Source organism: Pagrus pagrus, assembly GCF_965226575.1.
Source record: "Pagrus pagrus genome assembly, chromosome: 10".
In the NCBI taxonomy this organism is placed as follows: domain Eukaryota; kingdom Metazoa; phylum Chordata; class Actinopteri; order Spariformes; family Sparidae; genus Pagrus; species Pagrus pagrus.
The window spans coordinates 32,930,177-32,957,180 of NC_140194.1; the positions used below are offsets into that span (position 1 = coordinate 32,930,177).

General features: G+C 40.0%; 2 protein-coding genes across 6 annotated transcripts in view; both read right to left on the reverse strand.

The window, feature by feature from the left end:
* Nucleotides 1-1,693: 1,693 nt before the first annotated feature.
* ctcf (CCCTC-binding factor (zinc finger protein)) lies at nt 1,694-18,377 on the reverse strand. Of its 2 annotated transcripts, XM_084364565.1 has the most exons (18): nt 18,212-18,377; nt 15,905-15,936; nt 15,627-15,775; nt 14,505-14,685; nt 14,226-14,371; nt 13,930-14,049; nt 13,569-13,748; nt 9,924-10,136; nt 9,157-9,319; nt 6,974-7,144; nt 6,735-6,868; nt 6,188-6,308; nt 5,773-5,922; nt 5,511-5,671; nt 4,857-5,039; nt 4,610-4,742; nt 4,272-4,514; nt 1,694-2,150 (listed from the first exon to the last, which is right to left on the reverse strand). In XM_084364565.1, the coding sequence occupies exons 3-18, from the start codon at nt 15,657-15,659 to the stop codon at nt 1,903-1,905; spliced, it is 2,580 nt and encodes an 859-aa protein (XP_084220691.1). In that variant the 5' UTR covers nt 15,660-15,775; nt 15,905-15,936; nt 18,212-18,377; the 3' UTR covers nt 1,694-1,902. The 2 variants fall into 2 exon arrangements, with proteins under 2 accessions (XP_084220691.1, XP_084220692.1); XM_084364566.1 differs by lacking the exon at nt 15,627-15,775.
* A 916-nt stretch (nt 18,378-19,293) lies between these two features.
* Nucleotides 19,294-27,004, reverse strand: part of ripor1 (RHO family interacting cell polarization regulator 1) — a 99,169-nt gene continuing 91,458 nt past the window's right edge. For 2 of the 4 annotated variants that reach the window (XM_084364975.1, XM_084364974.1), the window contains exons 22-24: nt 26,582-26,665; nt 26,317-26,407; nt 19,294-25,622 (exon numbers count right to left, since the gene is read on the reverse strand). In XM_084364975.1, the coding sequence (XP_084221101.1) occupies nt 25,525-25,622; nt 26,317-26,407; nt 26,582-26,665 (273 nt within the window). In that variant the 3' untranslated portion in view covers nt 19,294-25,524. The other 2 variants (XM_084364977.1, XM_084364976.1) reach the window with 2 other exon arrangements.

The following is a 27,004-nucleotide window of genomic DNA, read 5'->3' on the forward strand; positions in this document are numbered from 1 at the left end:
CACTTGAAAACCTCTTGTTCCACTGTAGGTGAAACTCCCCTGACACATTTGGGCCAAAGGTTAAAGGAGAACAGAGTGACACAAAGCTTCTGTCATACTACTGAACTGAGCTCACCACAAAGAAATGCAGTGGCAACTACAAGATGGCTCGAAAATAAAAACTGTAAAACAGTATCAAAGCAGATAACAGTATACGGACAGAGTAATGATAGTGGTTCAGAATTCAGTTTGGTTTGTTAAGAGGGGCTAATCTGTGGAAGGAAAGCATGATGGAGGATGATTTAACCAATCACCTTTACAGGCTTGGGACCAAACCTTAATCTCCCTTCTTACCATCACATCTCCAAATCAGGACCTCTGAAAATGTTCACAATAAACCAAAAAAGCAAAGGGTTTAAAATGTATATTTACATGCAAACCACCTGCCAGTTGATGATAACAGATTATTTCTGATAACTATTCCAAGCACAGTATGAACAGGGAAGTGAATACATTTAATACCTCAGTAAACATTGTTTGTACTGGAGGTTACTTCAAGCGAGATGATTCAAATGCATAGACATAATTCCATGTTAAGTGAAGTATATGGAATGTTCAAATATCACGACTATAGTGCAAGGTTTAACCAACCAAACCAGGATGATTTTCTCCAATCAGCAGGGGTCATTCAGTTAATGTGACGGCAAATTTCCTACTTCACAATGTGAAGCAAGAGGAACATTATCTATGAACAACAAATATGAGAAAATATAGAACAGTTGAAAAATAACTTCATCTCAAACTATATTGGTTCTGGGAAATTAAATGAGCTCAAGTACCAAGTATTTAATTTGCATGAGCTGACTGATGAAAGTGTGGATGTCAAACAGGGGAACTAGACTACAGTTATACAGACTTCAGTTCATTTGACTGTGGTCTGCCTGTGCCCATATGATCATGTATAAAGTAAAATTATTTTGTTGGTGTCCTACTACAGACGCCTCCATGTACAAACAGTCAACTATTAACACCACAACATGGACCATGTGTTTACACAGGCCAAGAAGGAGAATCAGAGTTTGGGAAAAAGAAGATATACAGATCATATGACTGAGAGCAAGTGTTGTCTCAGAGGCAAACTCAAGTACCATATACTAGGTTTCATTGGAAAAACTACATATATATATATATATATATATATATATATATATATATATATGTATATATATATATACATATATATACACATACATACATATATATATATATATATATATATATATATATATATATATATATATATATATATATATATATATATATATATATATATATATATATACACATACATACATACATACATACATACATATACACATACACACATACAAAGGCTTGGAATTTGCAAAGTCAGCATAGCTGCAAGAACAACAAGCAGGACAGCAGAAAATCAAAGTGAAGGGTGATGGTAGATCACATATGCCTCCATTTGGCAGAGAAACAGAGAGGAGCGGAACATTAACTGCAGTGTGTGGGTAGAGACTGACACAGGATGTGGCTTTGGGTAAAAAAACAAGTAGCAAAATACACAATGATTCATCCAGAACACAATCAAACTGAAAGAAGAGCAGAGAGCAGTCGTCATTAGCATTATCTGTATATGATGTAGGAGATGACACAAGGATGTGCAGGAGGATCTGGTATTTTGTGTGCATTTGTGTGTGTACAAGTTGATGTATATTGATGTGAAACTACTGTGTGTAAGTATTTACATGCAGCTTCCCTTCTTTGTGCATGGTTGTTTTTGCTGCCACCATTCTTCGCAGCAAATGAATGGAGGCGAAGCGGCTGCTGACAGGTGAAGGATGTGGTTAATGCCTATTTGCCAATTTTACTCAGTCTGGCTACATGTGTGTGGCGTGTTCATCGGTCCATCATGCTGAGGATCATCTCTGGTGTCAGATCTCCGTTGGCGGCAGCTGTTGCCGTTTCCTCATTCACAGCCAACTCAACAGTCTCCACCCCTTCCCCATCCAGCCCCACCCCCTCCACAGTTAGGGCTACACCCTGCTCCAGAGGTGTTGCTGCAGAGGTGTCACCATCCTCCTTCTTCACTATAATGTTCTCCACTGCTCCAGTGCTCTCATCCTCCACCTGGATGATGGCAGCAGCTGAAAAAAACAACAACATAGACATACTATAGTACTGCATTCAGAGGTTACAGGAATAATAACTAAATGCATCCCTGGCACAGGAAAGAACTAAATATAGGTGATTATATGTGATGGTGCCAAGACAATGACTCAAACTACCTCTGGTCCTTATTTAAAGGATGAAAATGTTAACGTTTTATATTTTTAATGTAGTTAGCCCGGGTGCACTATGTAATTGAAACCTTTCCAAGACAAGTTGATGAAGGTTCTCAGTCATCCAAATCATGGTATCATGGATCAAACTGGACTTGTTTCAGTTTCTTGAAGACCTTTCACCTCTCATCTTATCTCACCTCTCATCGATGAGGCTTTTTTAGTTCCAACTTTCCAAGACAAGTTTTTATACAATTCAGTTGTAATTTCTGCTGTAATTCTGTCCTCAAATGTCTTCATCGAGACTGAGGCGCGACCTCCACAACTCTCTCCTGACAGAGACACTGATAACTCCAGACCCTGTATTGCTGCACAGCACCTGGTATTGTCTGCTGTGTATTATACATGGATTAAAGCAAAAAAAAATATCTTTTGACTGAAATGTTTTTTCGAGCTGTAGCCAAGTCATATTCCCAATTTGTAATTTGTGAAACATGTTATAGTGCATTTTACTTGACACGTGCTAAAAAAATACGATAAGATTTACAGCCTCACCCCACACCATGTTCTCTAATGCAGACATCAAGTTTAAATATTTGACCAACAGTGTTTTACAGGAGGATGATCTGAACAGCTGTTCTATTCACACTTAAAATGTTTTTTGTCTTTTCAATGTAATTTTCAATCTATGAAATCAATCTGTGCCTTTTTTTGCCAAGCTTCTCTCAAGTTTTACTCTTTCAAATAATCAACCATCTACAGAACTTTTCAGTACGCTATTTTTCTACTTCTTCTTCTCATCATCATCATTATCATTAATTATTATTAATATTGTTTAAAGTGAGCCTTTTATCATTTAACAGAAAAATACATCAAACAAGCAGCAACTTTTGCAGCCTTGTCAGTCTGATGGCGAGTTATCACTTTCTGTCATCACTAACATACTGTTAGTAATCAAAGAAGCTCTGAGGCTTTGTTCTATATGTTATAATACAAGATTTCAGCATTGAGCTACAATCAGGCAACATTCATGACTCCGTACAGTCAAACTAACCAAAAACTTCTTGTTGATCCTCATTATAAAGTTTCAGGGCGTTCCTGTAACCATGGTAACTCACGGTGCCAGAGGGGAGGGAGAGACGCTGAATGAAGCCGTTTACACAGATACACTGCAGACAGAGTCCAGACTATAGTTGTTATTTCACACATGTAGCACACAACAGGAGACTCTCCGTGTCAGACGAGTTCTCACATGCTGACTAAACTCAGTTGATAACGTAGCAGCGCGACGAGTCCTTGCTAGCTAAGCAGCTAAACTTTAGCACCGCTCCGTGTTGAGATCCCGCCCTGTGTGGGTCACTGCACTGTCAGTGGTCAGGCGCGCACACGCTGTTAACGATACAATTGGCTGTAGAGTGTGACAATCTGTCAATAAAAAACAGCCAACAGTTCTCCTCTGATCTACACTGATCTCACAAGTCGCTTCTGTTAAGTTTGAATGACGGAAATCCGTCGTAGCGACGGAGAACTTTAATCCATGATTATAGGAGATGGAAACACTTCTAGTTTTGCAGTTCTGGACATGTGTAATAACTCTTGCAGCTTTCAGTGATGTTCAGTTTATGAACATCTCTGACAGCTGCTGCCTGAGAGGCCACTATAGACACCCTTTGTTCCTGTATATTCAACTAGTCAGTATTTTTGACAAATATTGTATAGTATGATATAGAAGATTTGGAAAATTAATTTACAGTCTGATCTTCAATCTTTAAGTCAATCAGTCATTTTCATCAGCTGCGATACCTTTGATAGTTCCATGCAGCAGTTTGACCACGACTGGCAAGAACCACACTAAATACAGAATAATGATGTACTGAAGGTGCCTTTGCTGAAATACTATCCTAAGATTAAATCCTTGTGATTTTCTACTGAAGTACTCTTAACCATCATCATTTCTTGTCTTAAAAATCCTGTCAGTGTTCTCACCAGAAGCAGTAGTCTTGGCAGCCACTCGGACTGACTTGCTGGGTGTCGGAGGCTTGGGGGCGTTTTTGGGGGGTCGGCCTCGTTTCCTCTTGACTGGTGGCTCATCGGGAGCCGGTACTGGGATGGCAGCAGGGGCCTGGTCCAGTTCCATGCTTTCTGCTTCCTCCTCTTCCTGTAGCAGTGATGCTTCTTCCTCACCCTCACCCTCTTCCTCCTCCTCTTCTGGCTCAGCGTGATCGTCCTCTGAATGACAGAGATACAACAAAGAAGGCATCAGATGAACTAATCAGAGCTGAGCAAACACAGATTCATGCTTGCAAACAATGTCAAAGTCTTACCGCTGTCATCCTCATCTCTCCTGCTCCTCATCTTTCTCTTTCTTCCTCTCCTTCCTTTTTTTGGGGTCGGCGCTCCGTTCTCTGTATCCTCCACCTCACCAGTGCAGTTCTCAGCATGGCGAGCCATAGTGTTCTACAGGAACACACTGTTTGTTAGTCTGTTGACTTTTTTAAGTTATTAGCTGAAGCTGAACCACCTGGCAGTTGACTTCAGGTCTGTGACAGCTACAAAGAGAAGTGTCCTTACCCTGCGAGTGAAGGTCTTGCTACATTTGGGGCAGACAAAGGCGGTTGGAACAAAGTTGGGGTCATGGTAGCGTTTGAAGTGCATGTCTAGCAGCTGCTTTTGTCTGAAGGTCTTCTCACACTGGCTGCAGGCGTATGGTTTCTCTCCGGTATGGGTTCGACGATGCATCACCATGTGACGCTCCTGCACCCAGCAGCAGGGGACACGGTTAAAATCACAGTTATACAGATACAGATATAAAGTTCTATACATTTTTAGCCATGGAAGCGGCAGGGTCCTCTCAAGGGGAGACTGAAATATCTCCACAATTCCTGGATGGATGGCCGTGTCATTTTGTACAATAGATTTCTGGTTTATTCCTGACTTTTTCTCTAGAGCCAAAGATAGGTCAAATCATACAGTAAAATTACTTAACATCTAGCAGTTAACAGTCTAAACTCAGATGAAGATGTGAAACAACATAGACCTAGCACAGCTAAGCGTTTGTTGTTGCTAAATAATTATAAAAGTTAAAAAGTTTAATGATGTTTAAGGATAATGATAGAGCTACTGGCTTGGATGACCCATAACTGATAATCAAATGAATTACACGTTTACCACTGGGAATATGGTAACCCAATGGATCACTACACAGAGGTATCTGTGTACACATACCTGGCGGCAGCAGTAGTCACACATGTCGCATTTGAACCTCTTCTCATTCTTATGTGACTTCTGATGCTGGATTAGAGCATAGCGCTCGTGGAAAACAGCGTCACAGTAACGACACTTCTTTCCAGTCTCAATAAACGAGTGCTGCTTACGAAGATGGACGCCTGCAGATCCATACAGACCACAAGAAAAAGCACGTTAGGGAAATCAAACAGCATGGCAAAGTACATGACCTTGTCTGTCTGTTAAGTTTACACTGTGTTACCCAAGTCACTCTTGCGTGCGATGACAGTGTCACAGTGTGGACAATGGAATTTGGCCACATTCTCTGTGTGTTTCTGCAGAATGTGCATCTTCATGGTTCCACTCTGGGTGAATCGGGCATGGCAGATGTAGCACTCATAAGGTTTCTCTCCTGAAAAGAAGATTGAGCATGTATGCAGGTTATCCCTGTTCACTGTTCTCACTAATATATGTAATCTGACAGAACAATGCAGGAATACAAAAGATTCTTAAGAGTTCAAGCCCAAAATATAGATTTGAACAATACTACTCTTTCATATGATAATGTGGACAATTGTTTTTGCCAAAAAACCCCATCTCTGAAAACTGACATTTGCCACATTGTCCTACTGCACTGCTTTATAAGTGTAGAAAAGTCTTTAAGGAGTTGGTTTTACCTGAGTGTGTCCTCATGTGTCTCTTCAGCTTGTATGTGTCTCTGCTGGCATAGCTGCAAAGACTGCACTGGAATGGACGCTCGCCGGTGTGGGAACGAATGTGGCGCTTTAGTTTGCTCACCTACAAAACACCCACACACATAGTTACATATCAGAACAATAAAATAAAGTGCAATTACTGCCTCACGATTGTATGCTTCCAGAAAAGCTGCAGTTTACATACATTTTTATTAGGGGTGTAATGGTAAGCAGAAGTCACTGTTCAGTAGGTACCTCTGTTTGAGGTACAGTCAAGGTTCAGTACAAGTATGGTGCAACCAGAAAAAAATCCAAATGCATAAGGCTAGGTTTCATTTTTATTTACTTTAAACAAACAGTGTGGATTTACTTGTTGGAGTAACATATGAACCTGGTCCTGCTGACTACAGAACTGGGAATTTCCATTGCTCTTTGTCACTCCTGGATGAGAATTATAGTAGCAAATGTAAAACGTTGAATTCACTCTCAAACTTTGTTAAAATATAAAGCATACAGGAGCTGGTCTTACCTCGACACTGGCATAGTCACACATGGAGCATTTAAATGGTTTCTCATGTGTGTGTTTGTAGCGACGATGACGAACCAGCTCTCCACTAGTCACAAAAGCCATATCACAGTCTGTGCACTTGTGTGGACGAGTTCCTGAAAACATAAAATAACAAGACATGCATAATCGTGTAGTCGTTGCATGGTATTAACAAACTCATTCATTGTTGAGTCTCCTCTTAAAGCTGTGTTATTGTATACCAGTGTGTGTATTCAGATGATTTCTAAGCAGGGTGACCGTCCTGAAGGCTCTTCCACACAGGTGACATTTGTGAGGTCTCTCGTCGGTGTGGCTTTTCATGTGTCTGTCCAGGTTGGAGCGTCGAGGGCACGTGTAGCTACACAGCTCACACTGAAACGTCTTCTTCACTCCTGACACACAACAATGACATACAGAGAGCGCACATTCAACAACAGTGGTTGCACCATAATCCCTTTTCACAGAGAGACTCTGCATTATCGGCACAGCAAAGCTCACCATTTCTCCACCTTTGTTTGTTCACACAGTGTGTCAATTCATACAGCACGCCGGCGCCATGTATCCAAAAGAGGCGTGATGGTACTCATCATGACATTGACATCTGTGTGTTTTTTTCAGTGTCTTTCCTCCGATGTCCACCTGTTAATCATGTATCCACCGACTGTCTATAATCATTGGAATGCAGTTATAATGTGTTGTGATTGAAATCCTGACCCACCATGCATCCTGGAAAGTGACAAAGTTAAGTTTTTTGCTCTAAATTACACAATTACATAATCACCATCGGTAAACAGCAGACCCTGTCTGGCTCTCACTCACGGAGAGGGACGCTGTTTTCTGGGGGAAAGTTCACTGAAGTCTCGGTCAGGAGGGATCACTGTCGCAGCGATTTTTTTCAATACAAGTTGCCAGAGACAGTAATTACAACAACACAGTAGTGGAAGCGACAACGACATGGTGAGTTGAAGCTTTTTGCTCTGAATCGGGTCACATAATCGCTGCCATTCAACTGCGGGAGCCGCCTGGTTCTGCTGCCGGGGACAGACGCTGTTTTTGGGCAGAAATGTGACGAAGAGGCAGTAGGACAGACAAGAGGACAGAGGCTTTTCCACTTATAACTGCGGTATTTTTTCCTCTCATTTAAGTTGCCAAAGACACTACCAGTTACTACGTTACTGTTGTTTGGTCCTGTAACATTGCTTTGTGGGTCATTTCTCTTTTATTTGATGAGTGAAGGATCTGTTTAGCTGTCAGATTGTGAACACCATTAGACACACCCCTGATCCACGCTTCTGGCTTTGCGTGTGTTTATTTTCTGCCTGCAGCTACACGTGCAGCCCGTTTACATCATGGTCTCCTGCTTGGGAACACTTCGGCTTCCTGGTTAAATACTGCAACGGAGAAAGACGAGTCAGGCACGGCGCAGTTCCGCCGAACAGCTGGAGAAACGAAACCGAGGAATTCCCGTGATAATTACATAATCACACACGACTGCAGTTATACGTGTTATAAATATAACACGAAGTGTTCCCGACTGAAGGATTAGAAGAAGAGCGCGTATTTATCTCTTCTTTGAAGTTTTTGTGCTTGTAACAAACTTGTTGAGTGTTTTATTTTGAAAATCAACTGGATGTATTGTTGTTGTTTCGTGTCAGACTTCCTGTCTGCTCTGTGCTAAATTTGGCTGAATTTCAGCGTTGTGCCACGGCGCTTGAAATGGCACCACCCAAGTGTACCCAAGAAAAAAAAATGACCTTAGTGCAAGCGCAGCTGACTTTGGTAATCAAGCAGCCTCTCCCTAGCAACTCAGCCCGTATGAACAACACACCAGTGCAAACCTGGCAGAGGGATTTAAAGAGACAGTGACAATAATTTATTTAACTTATTACCAGGCAGCACTTTACAACAGTATTCTATTTTTTTATTTTATTTTCCTATTTTGTATAATGTTACAATAAATTGTTGGTTTACAAAAGTTCCGAATAAACAACAAGTAAATTTATGTTTTGCATTTTGTTCCCGTACTGTACCGAAAATGAACCGAACCGTGACCTCAAGGTACGTATCGAACCGTGATTTTTGTCTATTGTAACACCCCTCACTATTTGTAGAAAAAAAATTGTATCAGAAACCCTGTAGATATTGTACAATATAGTAAGGGTAATATTGATGGTAACTGTTTTGTCACTGTGTATGACATTCTCACGCAGACCGAAAGATGAATAACCACTGATATAGCAGCTAATGGGTCCAAACTACACTGTATCACAGCTTGTTATAGATTATACGACAGGTACTTATACCAAACCAACTTTGAAGAGCCAATCAAAATGAAACTTTAATAACACTGTCTGATAGTGTCATTCCTATCACGTCCTCAGTCCAGCAGACAACAGTGACTCACCTTTCTTCTTGATCTTGGTGGGTTTAGGTGGTTTCATGTTGCCCACCACTTTCTCGGCATTGACCTCAGACAGAAGGCCCTCCTGCTGTTCTTCTTCAAAGTCATAGACACTGACATCCATGTCCTTATCTCCTTCAGCATAACGCAGACGACTTTTTTTACCCTGGACAAACAGCAAGTCATTTATATTAAATGAAGGCACTTCTGTCAATCTATTGTACAAGTCCAGTTAAAACACAGGGAAGAGCAGGGATGCAAATGTATTGTGAAAAAAGTAAGAGCTCGTTTAAAACAGAAAAGCACCAGTGTAATATCATTAAACCATCTGACAAAGGACTGCGCCATATGCTAAAATAAATATGAAAAAATATGTTAAATATACTCAATCAATAGGACACAGACATTGTATCATTAAGATATCATATCTGTCTGATCCATACTCTAGGTGGCCCAGTTATTTATTTATTTTTTATTATTAATACTCTTACGTTCTTTTGTATAACTAAAGAGTAAAACAAATCTCCATGTTTACAATAACTTCCAGGTAGAAAAGCCCTGCATCACGCACTAACTTACATACACTTTAAGACAATAGCAAATCGACACAGTACATGAAATAAGCACAGTGGATATGTCTGGACAATATACACAAGTGACACAAACAGTCATGAAAGGATAGACGTTTGCTGATAAGCGAGTTTTTTGCATGCCTGATAGAGTCTCACATCCCCAGTAACAATGACAGTGTTACCACATAACTATCTTGCCTTTTTGGTCTTCTTGATAGCTCCAGATGGGGGCTGATAGTCCGGGTCTTTAACCCAATTTGGGTCATCATTCGAAGGCTGAATGGGCTCATCCTCCCCTTCTTCCAGCAGCTGGTTCCCCACCTCCTCATCTTCCTCCTCTTCAGGATGGGCTTCTCCTCCCTCCTCTTGCTCCACTGTCTCCACCTCCCCATTGGCACCAACCTTAACTACCTACACATCAAATGCATTTATTCTTTAGTCAAGTTTATCACTATAGACAAATCATTGTTTGTGGCTTTCTGAAGCTGTGCAAAAGAGAAATTTTTGTTAATAATAATAACAATAATAATAATAATAATAATAATAATATTGTTATTATTATTATTGTTATCATCATTATTATTAGCGATATCCTGAATAGAGCCTCAAAATCATATTGGGGCAGATTCGAAGCATATTTTAATGAATCATATGTTTACAGTACTCTGCAGTGGCCACCTCAGCCTGCTAGTGTTGCAGTTCTACTCTCCTCTATGAAAGCCTTCAGTGTATTTCATTGTTACATGTGAGTAAAAATTAAAAGCGTGTAAATGTGAAACATGATTTTGGTGTACATGTGAGTTCTGACGCCTTGGTTTGCAAAATACATGGCTTTGCTAAGCTCAGACTCTTCCTCTCTCTTTCTCGTTAGCAAAGGGCAGTGTACTGAATGAGTGATAGAAATGTTATACATGTATTGTTCTTGCACAGTGTGCGGTCCACCTCCCCGTACTGCACATCCTCCCTTTTGAAGAACTACACAGCTGTCTTCTCCCTGGACTGGAGGGTGTACTTGACCGTTTGAATGGCAATGAATGTTGAAATGTCCATGTTTCCACTTCTATGGTCAATGACCTCATTCATCAAGCTAAAGACTCGACTCTGGGTCCATGAAAGATGCTGTATACATACTGTATCCAACGTCACCATTTTAGTCGACGAAAAGTCTTGGCATTTTAGTCTAGTTTTAGTCAAAGAAAATCCAAAGTATTTTAGTATAGTTTTAGTCAATAGTCTTTTTTTTTCGTCTTTGAAAGCAGATTGACAGTAATGTTAATCACAATTCATCTAGTCAAACCGCTAGATTCATTTTAGTCTTTTTCTCACTCATCTCACAAGATTTATGTCTTAACCTGATGAAGTAGCTCCACATGTTGAATGATTAGGACTGCTACGTTGCTAGAGGAGCAGCTGCAAAGACAGTGTTGCTGCTTTCTGTCGGCCTGTGCCACACCGATGTGAACCAAAAACACTGCTGACGTGATGTCTGAAGTAAGATAGGTAATAGGTTGCCAAAGATCCCACCAAATTTTATTTTTTTAAGCAGGTAAATCGACCCAGATGAAGCTACGACATCTCAGGAATAATACGTTTTATCAGGCAGGAATACATTTATTGAAACACGGGTTAACACGTGAAATTACTCTGTAGCACGTTTCACCAGAGAAGCTCTGTTTGTACTCGTCGCACTTAGCACCGGTGTTGTGTGCTCCTCACTCAGGTGCGCGCACACACACACACTAGGGCTGTAGCTATCGATTCTTTTTGGAATCGATTAATCTAGCACTTTATCGATCGATTAATCGATTAATCGTATATATATATATTTTGCATTTTTAAACAACCAAAACAAATAATGCATGACGAAAATGATGTGGCTGTAAAATGATCAACCATTTAGCTTTTATTTCTTTAAAAAACAGAGGTATTTCTTACAACTCCAACTTCAACTCCTCCTTAAATAACAATACAGTTTCAACTTACTGTAAAACATGTATAACATGTAACACTATGAATCAATACAAACTTAAATAGTAACGGCCATTTTGCCTTAGTGTTGTCTTATACAACATTACAAAAAGGGATTGCACCTTCTAACCACCTACTAACAAATAATATATAATCTCTGGGATAGGCCTATTTGCTATGGTAACCTAGCAACCTATGTGTGTGCACGCATGCTGTGTTATATATAATTTTATGTTATACACAGCACCAAATCACAACAGAAGTCATTTAAGGTCACTTTTCCTATAGAACCGATCCGGACCGTGTTCATTTAATTAATAATTTCTTCATCGTCGCGCATCTACAATTCTCCTCCGCTCTGTTTTACGAAGGGAGGAGCTCCGGACCGACGTAAACAAACACACGTGCACACACACTAACAGACAGACAGAGAGAGAGAACATGTCACGTCGGTCTCAACTGTCTGTAAAGCAGATATCATATCTACGTTTTTTAAACGCGCACAAACTGATTCTGCTCTGGCATGTCATCTCGAGCCTTCGCAGTTCTCCGTCGTGGTGGCGGATACGCAATGCAACCCCCCCGGGCTGCTGGAGAACCAGCGTGAGGACGTGAGTTTAGAGGACCAATCACAGCCCTTGCCGTCTCCGTTTCCCTGCGACGGAGTGACGGACACTCCGCGCCCGGAGAGTACTGAGAGGCTCTCCGTCAGGCTCTCCGGCTCTCCGGCGACGGAGAGGGCTCTCCGTGTCCGTGTACGGCACTTTACGCAGTAGTATTAACAACGGTCCGTGTGGAACATTCAAGATCTCTGCGCGTCATAGGAATTTAACGACGCTTCGAGGCAGAGTTTTTGCCTCGACCAATTTTTGTAATCGAGTAACTCGAGTAACTCGATGAATCGTTACAGCCCACACACACACACACACACACACACACACACACACACACACACACACACACACACACACACACACACACACACACACACACACACACACACACACACACACACACACACACACACACACACACACACACACACCTGGCAGCGCAGGAGGAGAAAAAAACTGACGCGCATCCAGTTAAGGCACTTTTTGATTGTAATTTAGAAGTCTGTGACGAAAAAAGAGACACATTGTATTAAGTTTTTATTTGATTAAGTAGATTTCGTCTCGTCTTTTTTCGTCAACAAAAAATGCGTGTTAATTTCGGCACAGTCAGTGTTTAAGGGCATTGATTTCGTCTCGTCTTCGTCTCGTTTTCGTCATGAAAAGAAACATTGTTGACGAATATTTTTCGTCTCGTCTCGTCTGACGAGATTAACACGCGTGGTGAATCGATAAGACTGGAGTTTTTGCCACACACACGCCTCTAGCGTTATGGCGGTGAATTGCAAGTCCTCTGCTCCACGCTCCCATGAATAGAAATCCATGTCCGCTCCTGCTCCGCTCCCCCAATCCCCAAGTTTGTTTCACCTTTTCGCAGCAGCACAGGAATAAAATAATTTTCAGGATAGATACGGCATATTAAACTGACTTTATTTTCTTTGTGCATTCGAGATGGTAATTTAGTGGTTCAACTATCAACTATCTGCTCTAAGAAGACAGAAAAGGCAGTGAATCTGTTTTACCTTGTGCAGCTGTCGCCTTTACTTTAGTGTGACTGTGTTCAACTCAGACTTGGGCTTATTTCTAAGTCCTACGGAAATGTGTCTAGGTTGACCTTGAAATATTCCAAGAATGACTTTTATGTAAAAGTGATTCAAACTATTAAAAAATAGCAAGTGATGCAGTTGCAAAGTTTTTTTCGAATGCAGTCCAGTGATATGCGTCTGAGTTCAAGCCTGACCAATGACTATTTCTGTTTGTGTACCTGGAAGCCCTCAGGCAGCGGCAGGGTGTGACAGATGACTGGGTCGCCATCCTTTGGCATAGCAGTAGTGTCTACGAAGGTGCCTTGCTGCAGGGCTTCCACAGTGGTGGCAGAAACAGGCACCTGTACCAGCTGGAGCTCCCCCAGACCCAGAGCCGCCTGCTCCTCCATGTTTACCACCTGAGGACAGAGGGAAACCTGAGTCCAGAGATCATGTTCACAGAATGTATGGGGTATCTATGAAGCCATCTGAGAATATAACTTCTCAAAGGCTTACATGCAGCTTGAGTCCAGTCTTCCCCCTAAAAGGGATTAAAGGTTATATAACTGGATGTAGCCATGATGTGAAAACAGCACCTACCTGTAGTGTAATGATTTGAGTCTGATCCACTGTTGTTACAGTTGCTTGGTGAGCAGCACCTGCTACCCCTCCAACAACACCCACTGTAGCTGATGATCCCCCTACTGCAGCATCTATCACCTAGAAATTTGGGGAAAAGCAAGACACTCTGTGAAATGCACCTAATGTGCATGAAAACAACAGTGACAGCACAAATTAAATATTCTTATGAGACCAGGTCTGCGTCCTGCTGCAGCTGACAGGACCAGGACACTATCATGTCACATTTAGTACAAACTTCTAAACACTGAGCTTACCTCAGTTTTCATCTGCAAGAGGGTGGGATCCAGTGAGTCCATAACCATCATTTCAACCCCTGCTCCATCTTCAACACTGACTCCCACCCCAGCTTCCATCAGCTGCTGCTGGGCCTGAGAGGCTGCTACCATTCCTTCCCCGTGACCTGAAACACAACATTGCCAGGACAAAAGAAATCTGACCACAATTTCCACAAAAATGTGTCTATTGTGATGGAAATCTAAACTTATATGTGCTCATTTTACAAATGGAGTGTGGAATGTTCAGTTTGTAGAAACCTTGTTCCAGGACAACTCCAGCTTGTCCCTCAACCACTCCCCCAGCCTCTGCAGCTTGTTGGAGGAGGTCAGCCACCATGGCATCCTGGCTGTGAACGGCCTGGATGGAGGGAAAGTCTTTGGTGGGGACCTCCACCACCCCTACACCCTCTGTTGGCCCTCCGTCCATGATGGGTAGGAACTGAAATATGGCATTGTGAAACAAACATTGTCTAGCGGTGTTTTAAATGACCCCACATTCAATGGAATCATGTTTGCTTTAGCACATAGGACTATACACCAATGTGCTAAACTCCTGGCTACCAACATAGAGATTGAGATGTTTTGGCTTCACTTTTTTTTAGCTGTCAGCTGTAGAAGTATTTTTTTGGCCTTTATATCACTTTATTGATAGACAGCTAAAGAGATGACAGGAAATGGGATGAGAGAGGGGGGATGACATGCAGAAAAAGGGCCACATGTCAGACTTGCAGTGAGGATACAGCCTCTGTACATGGGTCGTGCACTCTACCAACTGAGCTACTGGGGCGCCCGAGTATGTTTATAGTTAGGGTAACTTTAATTACTTTATATAATGGTGATCAGTTTAATCGCCAGGAATGTATCAAATTCTATACGATTTTCATATGTTTGTGGCGTCACTATGCCGTGGTTACAGGATTTTATTCTAGAATAAATGTGTATATTGAGGTTTATATCTTGTGTAACTGCACAGCCGAAAAATATCTACATATTATTTATAAACCACATTGCCCAGCCTTCCACTGAACATTGACCCATGATCTAATCCAGACTGTATGGGTCAGATTCTCAAATTCTCTTGGTGGTTCCCAGCAGGATTAAACACCAGAAACTGATATCTTTACCTTCACCACAAATTCTTCTTTTCCTCCAGAAAGACAAAAGATGTTGGCTTAGGCTTGTATGACCTGCACATGCTCAATTCACATACTATTGAAGCCACCAGCTGCAAGTTGACTGTCATGGTTTAGTTCTGCTTTACGTTCAACTGATATGAATCTCTACCTCCTTTTACATAGAGTAACTACTCAACACAGACCAAGAGTGACATATTTCAAACAACCCCTTGGGCAACTGTTGGCAGTTAACGACTAGTGTTACCTGGAACAGCAATGAAAAATTGGCTGCTATCATGATTTCTGTGGGCTGGGCTGCAGCGTTAAGACACAGGTGATCTCCCTTTTGCTTTGCTGCTGAAAGCCCTGAGCTTTGCTGAATCAAATGTCTGCTACCTCACTGTCCCTGTCAATCTGAAGGAGGGAAGAGTCACACGTTACACAGCTTCTCTGATTTTTTTCTTTTCTTTTTTAGACAGTGACTTAAAGAACATACACATTTCTGACAATGTAAACAGTTCTGTTCAAAACACTTGTACTCACCTGAGGCTTCGGGTTGATACCTGACTGTAAACCTGTCGGAAGGAAAGGGGGATACATCATAAGAGGTTGACTGGCGGATGCATTCACTTTTCTTTCATTACAGCTCCAGCACAGCCATCTGGGAGTGCGGTAGCCATGAGGGGGTGTACTTGGTCTGAAAAATGTTTGAGTGGGTGGTGTGTGTCAAGTGGCATCAACAGAAATGCAGAACTCAAGGTTCCCAGCAGAAACTTCAGTCTCAAACAGTGTGGGAAACTTAACATGCACTGCTATATTGTAAGAGGTATCAAACAAGAATTAGGCAATATATTGACCAATATCATTTTCTAACCTCCCAAAAATTAATATGAGTATTGGCCTCAAATATTCTGGACTGGTAGCTGAAGAGGTGCCAGTTCACTTCCTGGGTTACTGCTGAGGTGCCCTTGAGCAAGGCACCGGAACCCCCATGTGCTCCCCGGGCGCCTGTCATGGCAGTCCACTGCGCCTAGTTTGCAGTGTGTGTTCTTACAATGTGTAGCTAGTGATGGGTTAAATGCAGAGGACTAATTTCGGGTGTGTTTGCATGTCGCATGTACAACTGACAAATAAAGATTCTATTCTATATTAGGCTAATATTTTGAATCTGCCCACATGTTCATATTAGCTGTTATCCCAGTCTTCTCCCTACAGCTTTACAAGTGATGATAGACAGAACCACATGCTTTGAAATTATATCTGCACATTTCACAAGCTCAAAATACTATTAGCCCTTATGGAGTCCACAGCTTAACTCCCTGGTGATTTTATTGATCTGAAAACTGTATGTCACAGAGTACAACTACTCGAATGTGTACCATTTATACCAGTATATACCACTTACAGAACCATGACTCATATTTTGGATGTGGTGGCTTTTAACATTAACAACCAAAGTACATATTCTGATGAATTTTGAGTGCATGTACTTCAGATGATGACAAGAAATCACTGATTTCGCTTATTTCATGTATTATTAGAATGCGTGTTACAGCTGTACAGGCATGATTGTGAAAATACCCAATATATAGCGACAGGCTCTCATAAGCATATCCACATATTTCTTTGTTAAATGGGTGGAAGCTGAGCGCTGTCAATAGGCCTACATATACGTCGAATTATGGTACGACAAATGTTACCACAACATGGCAATGACAGTGAGCGCCCAGCCTGGCAGCTGTCGCCTCCTTGTGCAGCATTTATAAAGCGGTATTTTTGTAGCTCTCCAGGCCGAATCGTAGAGGGAGCTCTCTGCTATAATATATATCTGTGGCTATGATGCTCTAGGTGGGCTTAGAATAAGAGACAAGCGGGCGACGGGTGCAACAACAACTGCCAATTCCGACCAGCGCGCGATGACTGGAAAGAAGAAGAATACAATATTCGACGGTGGAAGATGTTTGATTTTGGGAGAACACAAACCGTGTATTTGGTCTTAGTGAATCAGTGGCTAACGTTACTGGTTTACTAGGAAGGTTTTTCGATGAATGCTTCGTCATCCTCCCTTCCGCGCTGGCCTGGGTGTTAACTTACAGTTTCTGCATATGTTACATTACTTCGCTAGCTGGAAGGCTAACCGAATTGAACTAAATTTCAATAATATGCGATGCGGTAACTACCATTTACTTAAAATAAATACTATTTGCTCTATTTACTTATGGCGACTCCGTCGCTTCCGACCCTTTAAGGTATACTAAGAGCATTGGGTGGGGAAGGGCCTTAACTTTGAGCTAAACTAGCTAACTGCTGGCCAACAGATTTTCATCAAATAAAGGTGATATAGTTAGCGTTATGTAACATGCTTAAACTCAAGAGTAACATCATCGGGGTAAAATGTGACTCGGATATTTGTTTGTAGTCCCGCAGGAATGTTACCCTGGGTGTATGAATGTTTGTGTTGTACTTGGCGTAGCGTTATATTAACGCAAACAAGCTAATGTTAGCAATAACTTAAACCCGCCAGTTTCCATGTCGTCAAGGCTGTAAAGACGGGAAACAAAGAAGCGAGAAAATGGACGCCTTGGCCTAAACTCTCCCACCAAATCGTCGAAGTATTAGTAACTTATCCTCGATGACATTTTCACACATACACGTTAAAAACAGCATGTTGTGTGTACATTTATTAGAACTTCGGTTATTTAAACGTATTTTGACGGGTTTTCCAATAACGATAGAGGGAGACAAACACTCTCCGACGAGCTGCCCGGACCCAGAGCCCCATCGTGACACCTAGAGGCCGATTAAAGATCCTGCAAACTCCCCCCGATCAGAAAAGTAGTGATACTTTACCTCTTTTTATGTGTTTCTCTTCCCGTTTAACTCAGCCGAAAGCAGAGAGTCTGTACTACAAAGTTTAACAGGCTGGTGAGAACTGTAGGCTTCTTCGCAGTTTGTTTTAATCCCTCTCCCGCTTTAGCAGAGTAGCCTCTGCCACAAAATGGCAGTTGGGAGCTCAGTGCGCCTGTGCGGCCGCTGGGGGGTGGTGTCGAAGCTGCTGCAGACACCCTGATTGGCCAGGAGGGGCGCCCCGTTGGAATACGTTGAAGCCCATTTATCACAATGTTAGGAATAGGGTGGCTTTCATGACCCTCGGAGATATGAGCTTTACCTTCAGAGAATAACCCGTGATGTCCAATTCCATATAGAGAATAAGACAACAAGGAAAACTTTGTAAGGAATTTTATGTTCATCTCACTTACAACAAATTCACTTTAAATGATGTGCATCTGTTAAATGCTATTGCCTGACAATTGTGGTTAATAATTTGATTTCCTGTATAGCAAAGTCCCATGAATCAGTCATAGAGCAGGTGTTCATATTGAGAGTGCAATTAAAGTCCACAGAAATCTTTAGTAAGCTTTAGAAAGCTTTAATTTGCTCTGAATGTTCAATAATTTATGTCCACCAGTTATTAATCCAAGCATGAAATACATGACTTCCTTCAAAGAACCCTTCTTTCATGATCCTGCTGGTCTGAACATGTAAGCTAAAAGGTATTCTATGCTTTCAATATGGCATCCAAACTTAAATAAATGCCCTGATGCAGCAGGAAAAATGTACTGTCCTGTGTCCTGTGAAAAATGCTACTATACATTGATGTTTTAAAGTGCCCACTCAGTACACCCAAAGGCACTAAAGGTCTGTATACATGAAGTGGCACTCATGAAGTGATTGTCAACAAAAATGTAACTGTTGTAGATGACGTAAAGTCAGCATAGGTCCTCTTACAACCTAAAAACAACTGTTTGACTGTAAATGAAAAATTCTGCAAGTTTAGAGAGTAGCAGGACAGGTTTTAGCCAGAATATTTGTGTGTTTGTATTTGTTTGAGCAGCCCCCAAGATAATTAACAAAAACAAAAGCACATGAGGCAATCTTTAAACACATATTTAATTGTTTATATATTTGACACCAGAATGCCTGGAAATATATTTTAGAAAAAGAAAAAAAAAGAATAAAACATTTTGTTTCCAATGCTGCACAATTTATGAAGATTGTGGAAAAAATATATACATGTGCTGCAGTGGTTTTCCACTGCTTCACACTTTCTTCATTCTTAAATAAAGTGTCTCATCCATTTCTTATTGCATCTCTGTTACTATCAAACCTTGAGGCACTTAAACACTGAGATGCCTTTTGGATACAGAGGTAAAGCTGCAGATTGCTGTCCTATAGAAACTAATAGTGGTAAATGCATTGAATACAGCCATCATATATACAGTGAGTCCCACCATGTGACACCAGTCCTATATTCCAGTGGCACTGCAGCCAATTGCTTGTAATATGCTGTATTAAAGACCTAAATACCACATTGCACACAGTATACAACTAGCTAGCTGTCTGACTACCCTCAACTCAACACAACAGTACACTAGTAATCCATTGTTTTCTCCAATAAATATGCATCTGACATGCATAGAAGAGCATTAGGCCTATGTGGAAAAATAAATCATGTTTGAGAAGAATCCCTGAATACTAAATCTAAGATTAAGCTCAAAGAGAAAAAAGTTTCTCTATGATGCCTGGTTCTCAAATACCTGCCCAATTATTTTTTATTCTAATTTTAACACCAATATATTTCAGACTTTTCTTCCTCATAACTATTATATATTTTATGTGCCATGGCCCTTATCCTCTTCTAAGATGGTTACATCCTTACAAGCACAGCTACAATGTACTACTGATTTGTTTTGCATAACAGACTCAAGTAGATTCTCAATACACTTTAGTGTTGCTAAGAACATCTAAGTCTAAGGGAACTAAACAGGGATGGCACATTGTAAATTATGGACCTGAACCCCCTGACTGAAAATTTCTCCTTATGATGGAGCTACATGTAAAGTTAGCAGATCACCTTAATTATTATAATTGATCCTGAGGGGGACACAAAATTTCATGGATCCATGTGTTACTTGTTGAGATATTTCAGTCAAGAGCAAAGTGATGGACTGACCGACCAGCACCATCACTAGAGCCCCACAGGAAGCATGGCTACTAATTACAAATAATTTCCAGTTAGTACCAATTTCTCTTTTTTCACTGCCAGAACAGTGCACTGTCAACATTAATACATCATGTTTACATTGTAGTATTTGTATACAGTATGAGCTTAGTACACGTCGATATACTATTGACATACAAATGATATAGCCTACTGTCATCAAGCTGAGGTGACCTTCCAGTAACAGTGCTCAGGAATCTAAAAGGGCAAAGTGGCAACATCACTGTCAGCAGTGTCACTATGGAACCAACAGTAGTCACTGAGGCAGGACATTTTAGCATTTTCTCAGTCACTGCTCAACTCAGTGTGGATAACCTGATCAAGTATGAGGAAAACAATGTATGATGCTTCAATACTAGTGTGATTCTAGCCAACTATACAGTATTGCCACAGTTTAAAGGAAGATTCCACTGTTTTTGCATAATTTCTTTACCCATTTACTCAAAACCACATTCTTGACTTCATGTGGGCCATTTTAACAAGCTTGTTGTGTTGCACATTTTTGAATATGTACAGCATCAATATCAAGTTACAAGGACAGTAAATAAGCTTGAGTTTGGTAATCTATCACAGTGAACGTCAGCTCTGTGCTTCAATTTAATAATGATGGTAGATGATGTTTACTGCGAGGATCCTATGGTTAAAGAAACAGTTCACTCAAACATGAAAATTCAGTCATTATCTCCTCCCCCCATGCTGATGGAAAGTCAGGTGAAGTTTCATAGTTCACCAAACATTGGAGCTTCACAGCAAAACAGGGTTGCAGCATTCTCCTAAACACCTGAAGTAGCTGGGGACTTGTTTTACATCTTTTCAAATCAATTTTTTTCAATTTTTTTTTGGGTGGGGGATGTTTTGTTGTGTTTTAAAAAAGTCCCCATGTACTCCAGTTGTTAAGGAGAATGCTGCAACACTGTTTTGCTGTGAAACTCCAGAAAGGTTTTGTGGACTACAACATTTCACCTGACTTTTCGGCATGGGGGGAGGAGATGATGGCTGGATTTTCATTTTTGGGTGTTAAACTGTTCCTTTAAAGAAATGGTAACCAGTGGCTGAAATCTAAAACACTACACTATGCTTTGGAATGGAATTAAAATGGCATTCACAAAAGAAAAAAATAAAAATAAAATGGAGGCATTAACTCTTAACTATACTCAGTATTTCATAATTAAGTGATCAGTATCCCATAATTATGAAAGAATATCTCAGAATAATGACATCCGTTTCCTAGTTATAAGGAAAAAAATTCTAATTACAAGGACTTTCATAATTACAGCTCTTGTAATTATGGGTTCATAAGTCACAATTATAAGATACACATCTTGTAATTATTAAATACTGAGTCATCAATATAAAATACAGATCTAGTTATTATGAGGTCAATAATAACAAAATAAAGTCTTCAGTGTTTTTCTTTGGTGAATGCAATATGCTTGCTCTGGAAATTGGTCACCAGCATTGTAGCAAATGACAAACGTGAAGATATTTAATGCAAAAACATAAAAGAAATATATGATTCCATGTCTGGGGCCAATTTACTTAAAATTCAATCCAGTTCTATTATAGCGTAAATTGTCCTATTCAAGTGTTGAGGATGCCAATTTTAACACAGGAGATATAAAGGTGATTCTTAATCATTCTAAAAGCCAGAAATCTTTGAGGTTTGAGGTTACAAGTGAACTGATCCCAGACCTGGATGGACTAATCTCTCTCTACTCGGTAATCTCAGTCCTCCACAGCAGTCTGTGACAGTAATGCAAATATTCAGTGACTCCAACAGAATGCCAGCCCATTTACAGCACATATGTCAGTGGCACAGTTAAGTGGTGTCATTCAATGAATCAGTTAATCAAACTAATTGGTTGAATGACTCAAAATAAAATGTTAAAACAATAAAAATGCATCTCATAAAACAAAGTGTACATTTACAAATTAAGACTAAGATAAAAACAATTTACAATCACAGAACACTGAATTCCAGTGGCATATAGTTATATTCTTTGTATTTTTCATAAAGAATGAATTGTGTCATAATTGTAAAAAAAAAAGTAATGGCACTGAATTGCTTAAACTGTTCTCTGTGCAGAAGAAAAATGTTCTATCATTTCTAAGCTTTATATAGAACCACAGTGTGATTCATAAGTTTCTTTCTCTTTAACCTGCTGCCAACATATAGGCAACATTAAACATAAAGGCATGTGGGACAGAGAATGAAAGCTTTCGTTCTGATCTTTTAAAGTGGAAGACATTTCACAGCTAATAAGCCAGTATTAGTAGTGGTGCAGATTTAGGATAGAAACCAAATGTTTTGGGTTTTTTTAAATTTTTCAGTCATCAGTGTGAGTCGGCCAGTTGAAACATGCTGCTGCAGCTGTTTGAGCTGCTGAATCTAAAGTGTCCTCCCTTCATCAGCCACAATGTGTCATCCAGATCAACACAGGGCAGCCCTACCTGCTCCCTTCTTACAAGTGACTTTATAATACAACATGCTAAAAGGTCTCCAGCTCCACTGACAGAGTCACACAGGATGTGAAAGGTCATACAGCATATCATTTCCCATCATATCAACGAATACATTCAACAAAAATCTCATTCATTTCTTTGATTCCCAGAGCGAGGCTGTCCTCCAACACAATAACAAAGTCCTAAGACCTACATACAGGACACTCGTCAGCATCTAAATCGTGATTTTGATGCTCTCTCTGAGATGAAACATGCATGAAGTTCTGCTCAGTAGGAACACATATGGGTTTGCACTCAAAGATAAAGGTCTTCAAGAAGTACTCCTCATTTGTTCAGCATGTTCTATATTTTGTTTTCACTGCAGGAACAAAAAGTGGTCACTGCTGTGCTACCAGAAGGCGGGCAGCTGAAGCATAATATGACTTGTGAATGTATTTTAGCACAAAACGAAAACTATGAATTTAGTAACCCATCTCTTAAGGCCTCAGTGTGCACCTGAACCCCCCTTTGCATTGGACGTTTCAAAGTTAATCAATTTGACAATCACACTCAACTTTACTGTCAAGCTCTCCTTTGTCATTCTTCTTCTGACTACCGTCACTTTTTGTGCTAACAAACAACTGCAACACCATGAATGTCTTTGAGGAGAAAGTGTTGTAAAGTGTGTAACATCATGCCTTTGGGGAGAGATCAGGGATGCAGACAGAAGGAGGCTGTGACTGCATGTTTTTTTACTAGCCATTCAAAGCAGATAATTTTGCCTTTAGCTGTAGACAACACACTGTACAAACTACATGTACTGTAGTTTGTCTACAGTTTCAGTGCAGTCATGTATCTCCAACAAAGGAACAATGATTATAGCAGACAACTGTAGTAATAAGTCAAATAAGACAGATTTGACAAGTCCAAACCTACCATTTAAACCAAAACCTCAGAGAACTGTCACTAATGAGTTCACCATATCAATAACCTGCTAGTAGTCCCTGCACTGAAAAAGAAAATTCATACCAGTAAGCTCAGTAATTTTGAGAGCAAACAAGTACTTTTCCTCTTTAATAAGTTAATAGATTCAGCTCATTCTGAAGTGCACTGCTCACTGGCAAGAGGACTTGAGTCTGGACACAGTTCTTAGTCTGGTCTTTTGTTTCTTATACTATTTGATTTTTTTTAAGAGTAGTAATTACATATCATGATTTGCAAATACTAAACATTAAGGCAGATTTACAACAACAGTGAGACAATAATATGAAGGATTTTGCATGGGAACTGGTTTATTTTTTTGGCCTCGATCTTGATTGAGTTTAATTTGGACTGATCTTTGAATTCAGTCTCAGAACCACTCAGACCTGGACGCGTCTTCACTGGTCATGACTACAGCCCTGGTGCAAGTACTACAGGCATGTTAACATAGTCATCATCAAAAGTAGACCAGTGGCTATAGTAAAGGCAGAGCTGGGTACCACTTTATAAGAACCATCATTGATAAATAGTAAATTAATTGTAATTTAAATAGTTAAAAGATATTATAACAAACATTCAAATGCTTTATAAATGAAGCAATTGTCTTGTTATAACTGATGTTCATAATACTTTGTAAATGGTGACTAAAAACTGAAATTCATCAATAAATGTTATTTGGATGATCGTTATAAAGTTACAACTTATATTCTTAATAAATGGTTTATAAAGCATTTCATTTACATTCATCCATTTTCAACAGTGAAATAACGATTAACTAAAGTTCAATTAACTATAAATTAAACATTTATTCATGATGGTCATTATAAAGTGTAACCTAACTGTAAAAAGTCATTTACTGATGTTGAGTTTTTTTTTCAGGCACATGACAGAGTGAGCTGTCCATATGGAGCCAGATTGGAACAAAAACGCATTTGAGCCCAAAACGGACACAGCAGTATCATTAGTATCATTTTATATAACGATAGGGATAGCATTTTGCTGTAACTAATTTATATGTTTGTACTATGTTACCAGTCAGAACACAGAGTCAGAGTAAGAAACATCATTCTGCAGATTTTTGTGCACTTAGTTGGCTATGGTATGGAAATATTCTAACAAAGTGACTTTAAGTAGCTTTTTAGACTATTGCTAATCAACTTACTTACATTGGAATGGACTGCAATGGCAAAGAGTTTGACCAGTAATTTGAGCTGAATATGACACAGGCAACGCAGACATGTTCTTCCTGGTCCTTTAACTCCTCCGCATCCTCTTCCTTCAGTGTCGATTTCATCCTTCTGCTTCTCCCTCTACCCATCATTGGTTAAAGCTCGCTCACATTATACATTAATCCCGGCTTCTTAACAGTCCAACTGGTTTTCTCAGAGTAGTTAGCACAGGTTGATAAACAGGGTGTTTTGTAGCTTAATAACTTAAAATGTGTGTAGAAAGTAGAATTGCTGTCCTTGATGTGAGTATCATGGCAACTTCTCTGACAGTGTATATACTGTGTATCACAGAATATGTTTGTCTTTGTCTGTTTTTGTGGTAGTAATGGATTTGAAAAACTGCATACATTGTGACCATACACAACATTCATATCGTGTTGCTAATTTTCTGCTGTTGTTCCCACCAAATATGTGGGTGTGTGTGTGTGTGTGTGTGTGTGTCTGTAGTGTTAGAAAGCTGTGCTGGCCATGCTTCCTGGCGCAAAGAGTCTTGGTATGCTGTCCTGAGACGTCTCCACGTGTCTGTGGGCCATCTTCCCCTCCTCACCTGCCTCACACAATTAATGGAAGAACAACACAAAGATGGAAAAAAATGAATGAATGCATTAATGGTCATTTGTAACATTTGTGACAAAGGGGCAGAAAACAAGAAAGATGCTTATTTCTTATTTCTGCCTTAGGTATTGTCTTATGCCACAAATATATGAATGAATGGAATAAAAAATAACATTTATGGATGAAAAAAATACAGAAAAGCAACAGTTGAAGTGAATATACAGTATAGAAAGCAGCAAGTACATTATGTGCAGTTACATTAATACATATCAAGACAAGTGCCTTCTAATTTAACCACTACTTCACTGTAGCTGCTAAGCTAAAAGCATAAGCACACCCCCCGTGTGTATTGGGTGCACCAGCTTGAGCATGCGTCCAGGGTGCAAATCAATTTGGGAGACTTTGATTAGACAAGCTGTATGGAGCCATTTTAATTTTTTTTTTCTGTTGTTTTTTTCTGTTATACAATAAATCCCCAGCTACACTACTTCAGTTTCTTAGTGGATGCTGTTTTGCTGTGAAGCTCCAGAAATGTTTTGTTGACTACAAAACTTCCATCTCTTTATATCCATGCAGTAAGTTAATCACAACTACCTCTACCTATGTTATCTGCTTCTTATAGCTACAGTTTACCCAGGAAACTGTCAAATTGCTGTCATTCTCACTAATAGGATGGGGGTCATTACCAAGCACTAGCAGGGCCTGTTTGGCAGCATCGCGGACTTCCTCCTTGTCTGTCCGACAAAGATACACTAACTGGTCAATACTTTCTTTAGCCTGGAATGACAACAGATAGAACAGTGGTCAGTACATCCTGTATGACTAAGTACACTCCGTTTTTTTAAAATTTTTTTTACCTAAATCAATGTCGCACTAACATATTATACTGACAGTATTCTGATAGGGTGGAACAGCATTAAATAAGAGCACAAACTCTGAACATGGTTGTACCTTGAGACAAGCTAAGGCCTTGCATCCACAGACTCTGGTGTCCACATTCTCGTCTTCCAGCAGCTCCAAACAGCTGACCAAAGCCTAAGCAGGAGAACATATACAGTGTTCAGTGTCACTGATACACCAAGTCACTTTTCCCCTCCAAGATGCTGCAGTCTCCCCTGCAGTATCCAGTCTATAAATAAAAGTCTTATAAAGAAAAAAGACAAGGTGTTAGTACCTGTCTAATAATGATATTATTGGTCAGTGTATCTAAACTGTTCAAAGAGTATGACAATGAATTGAATTTGTATTATAATTATTGATATTCAGTTAAGTAAATGTAATGAAACAAAAAACAAATAATGTATTTATTTCTTCTCAATCAAAAAAATATTCCCTCCCCATCACATGTCAAGAGTGAAATACTGAAAGCCAGAC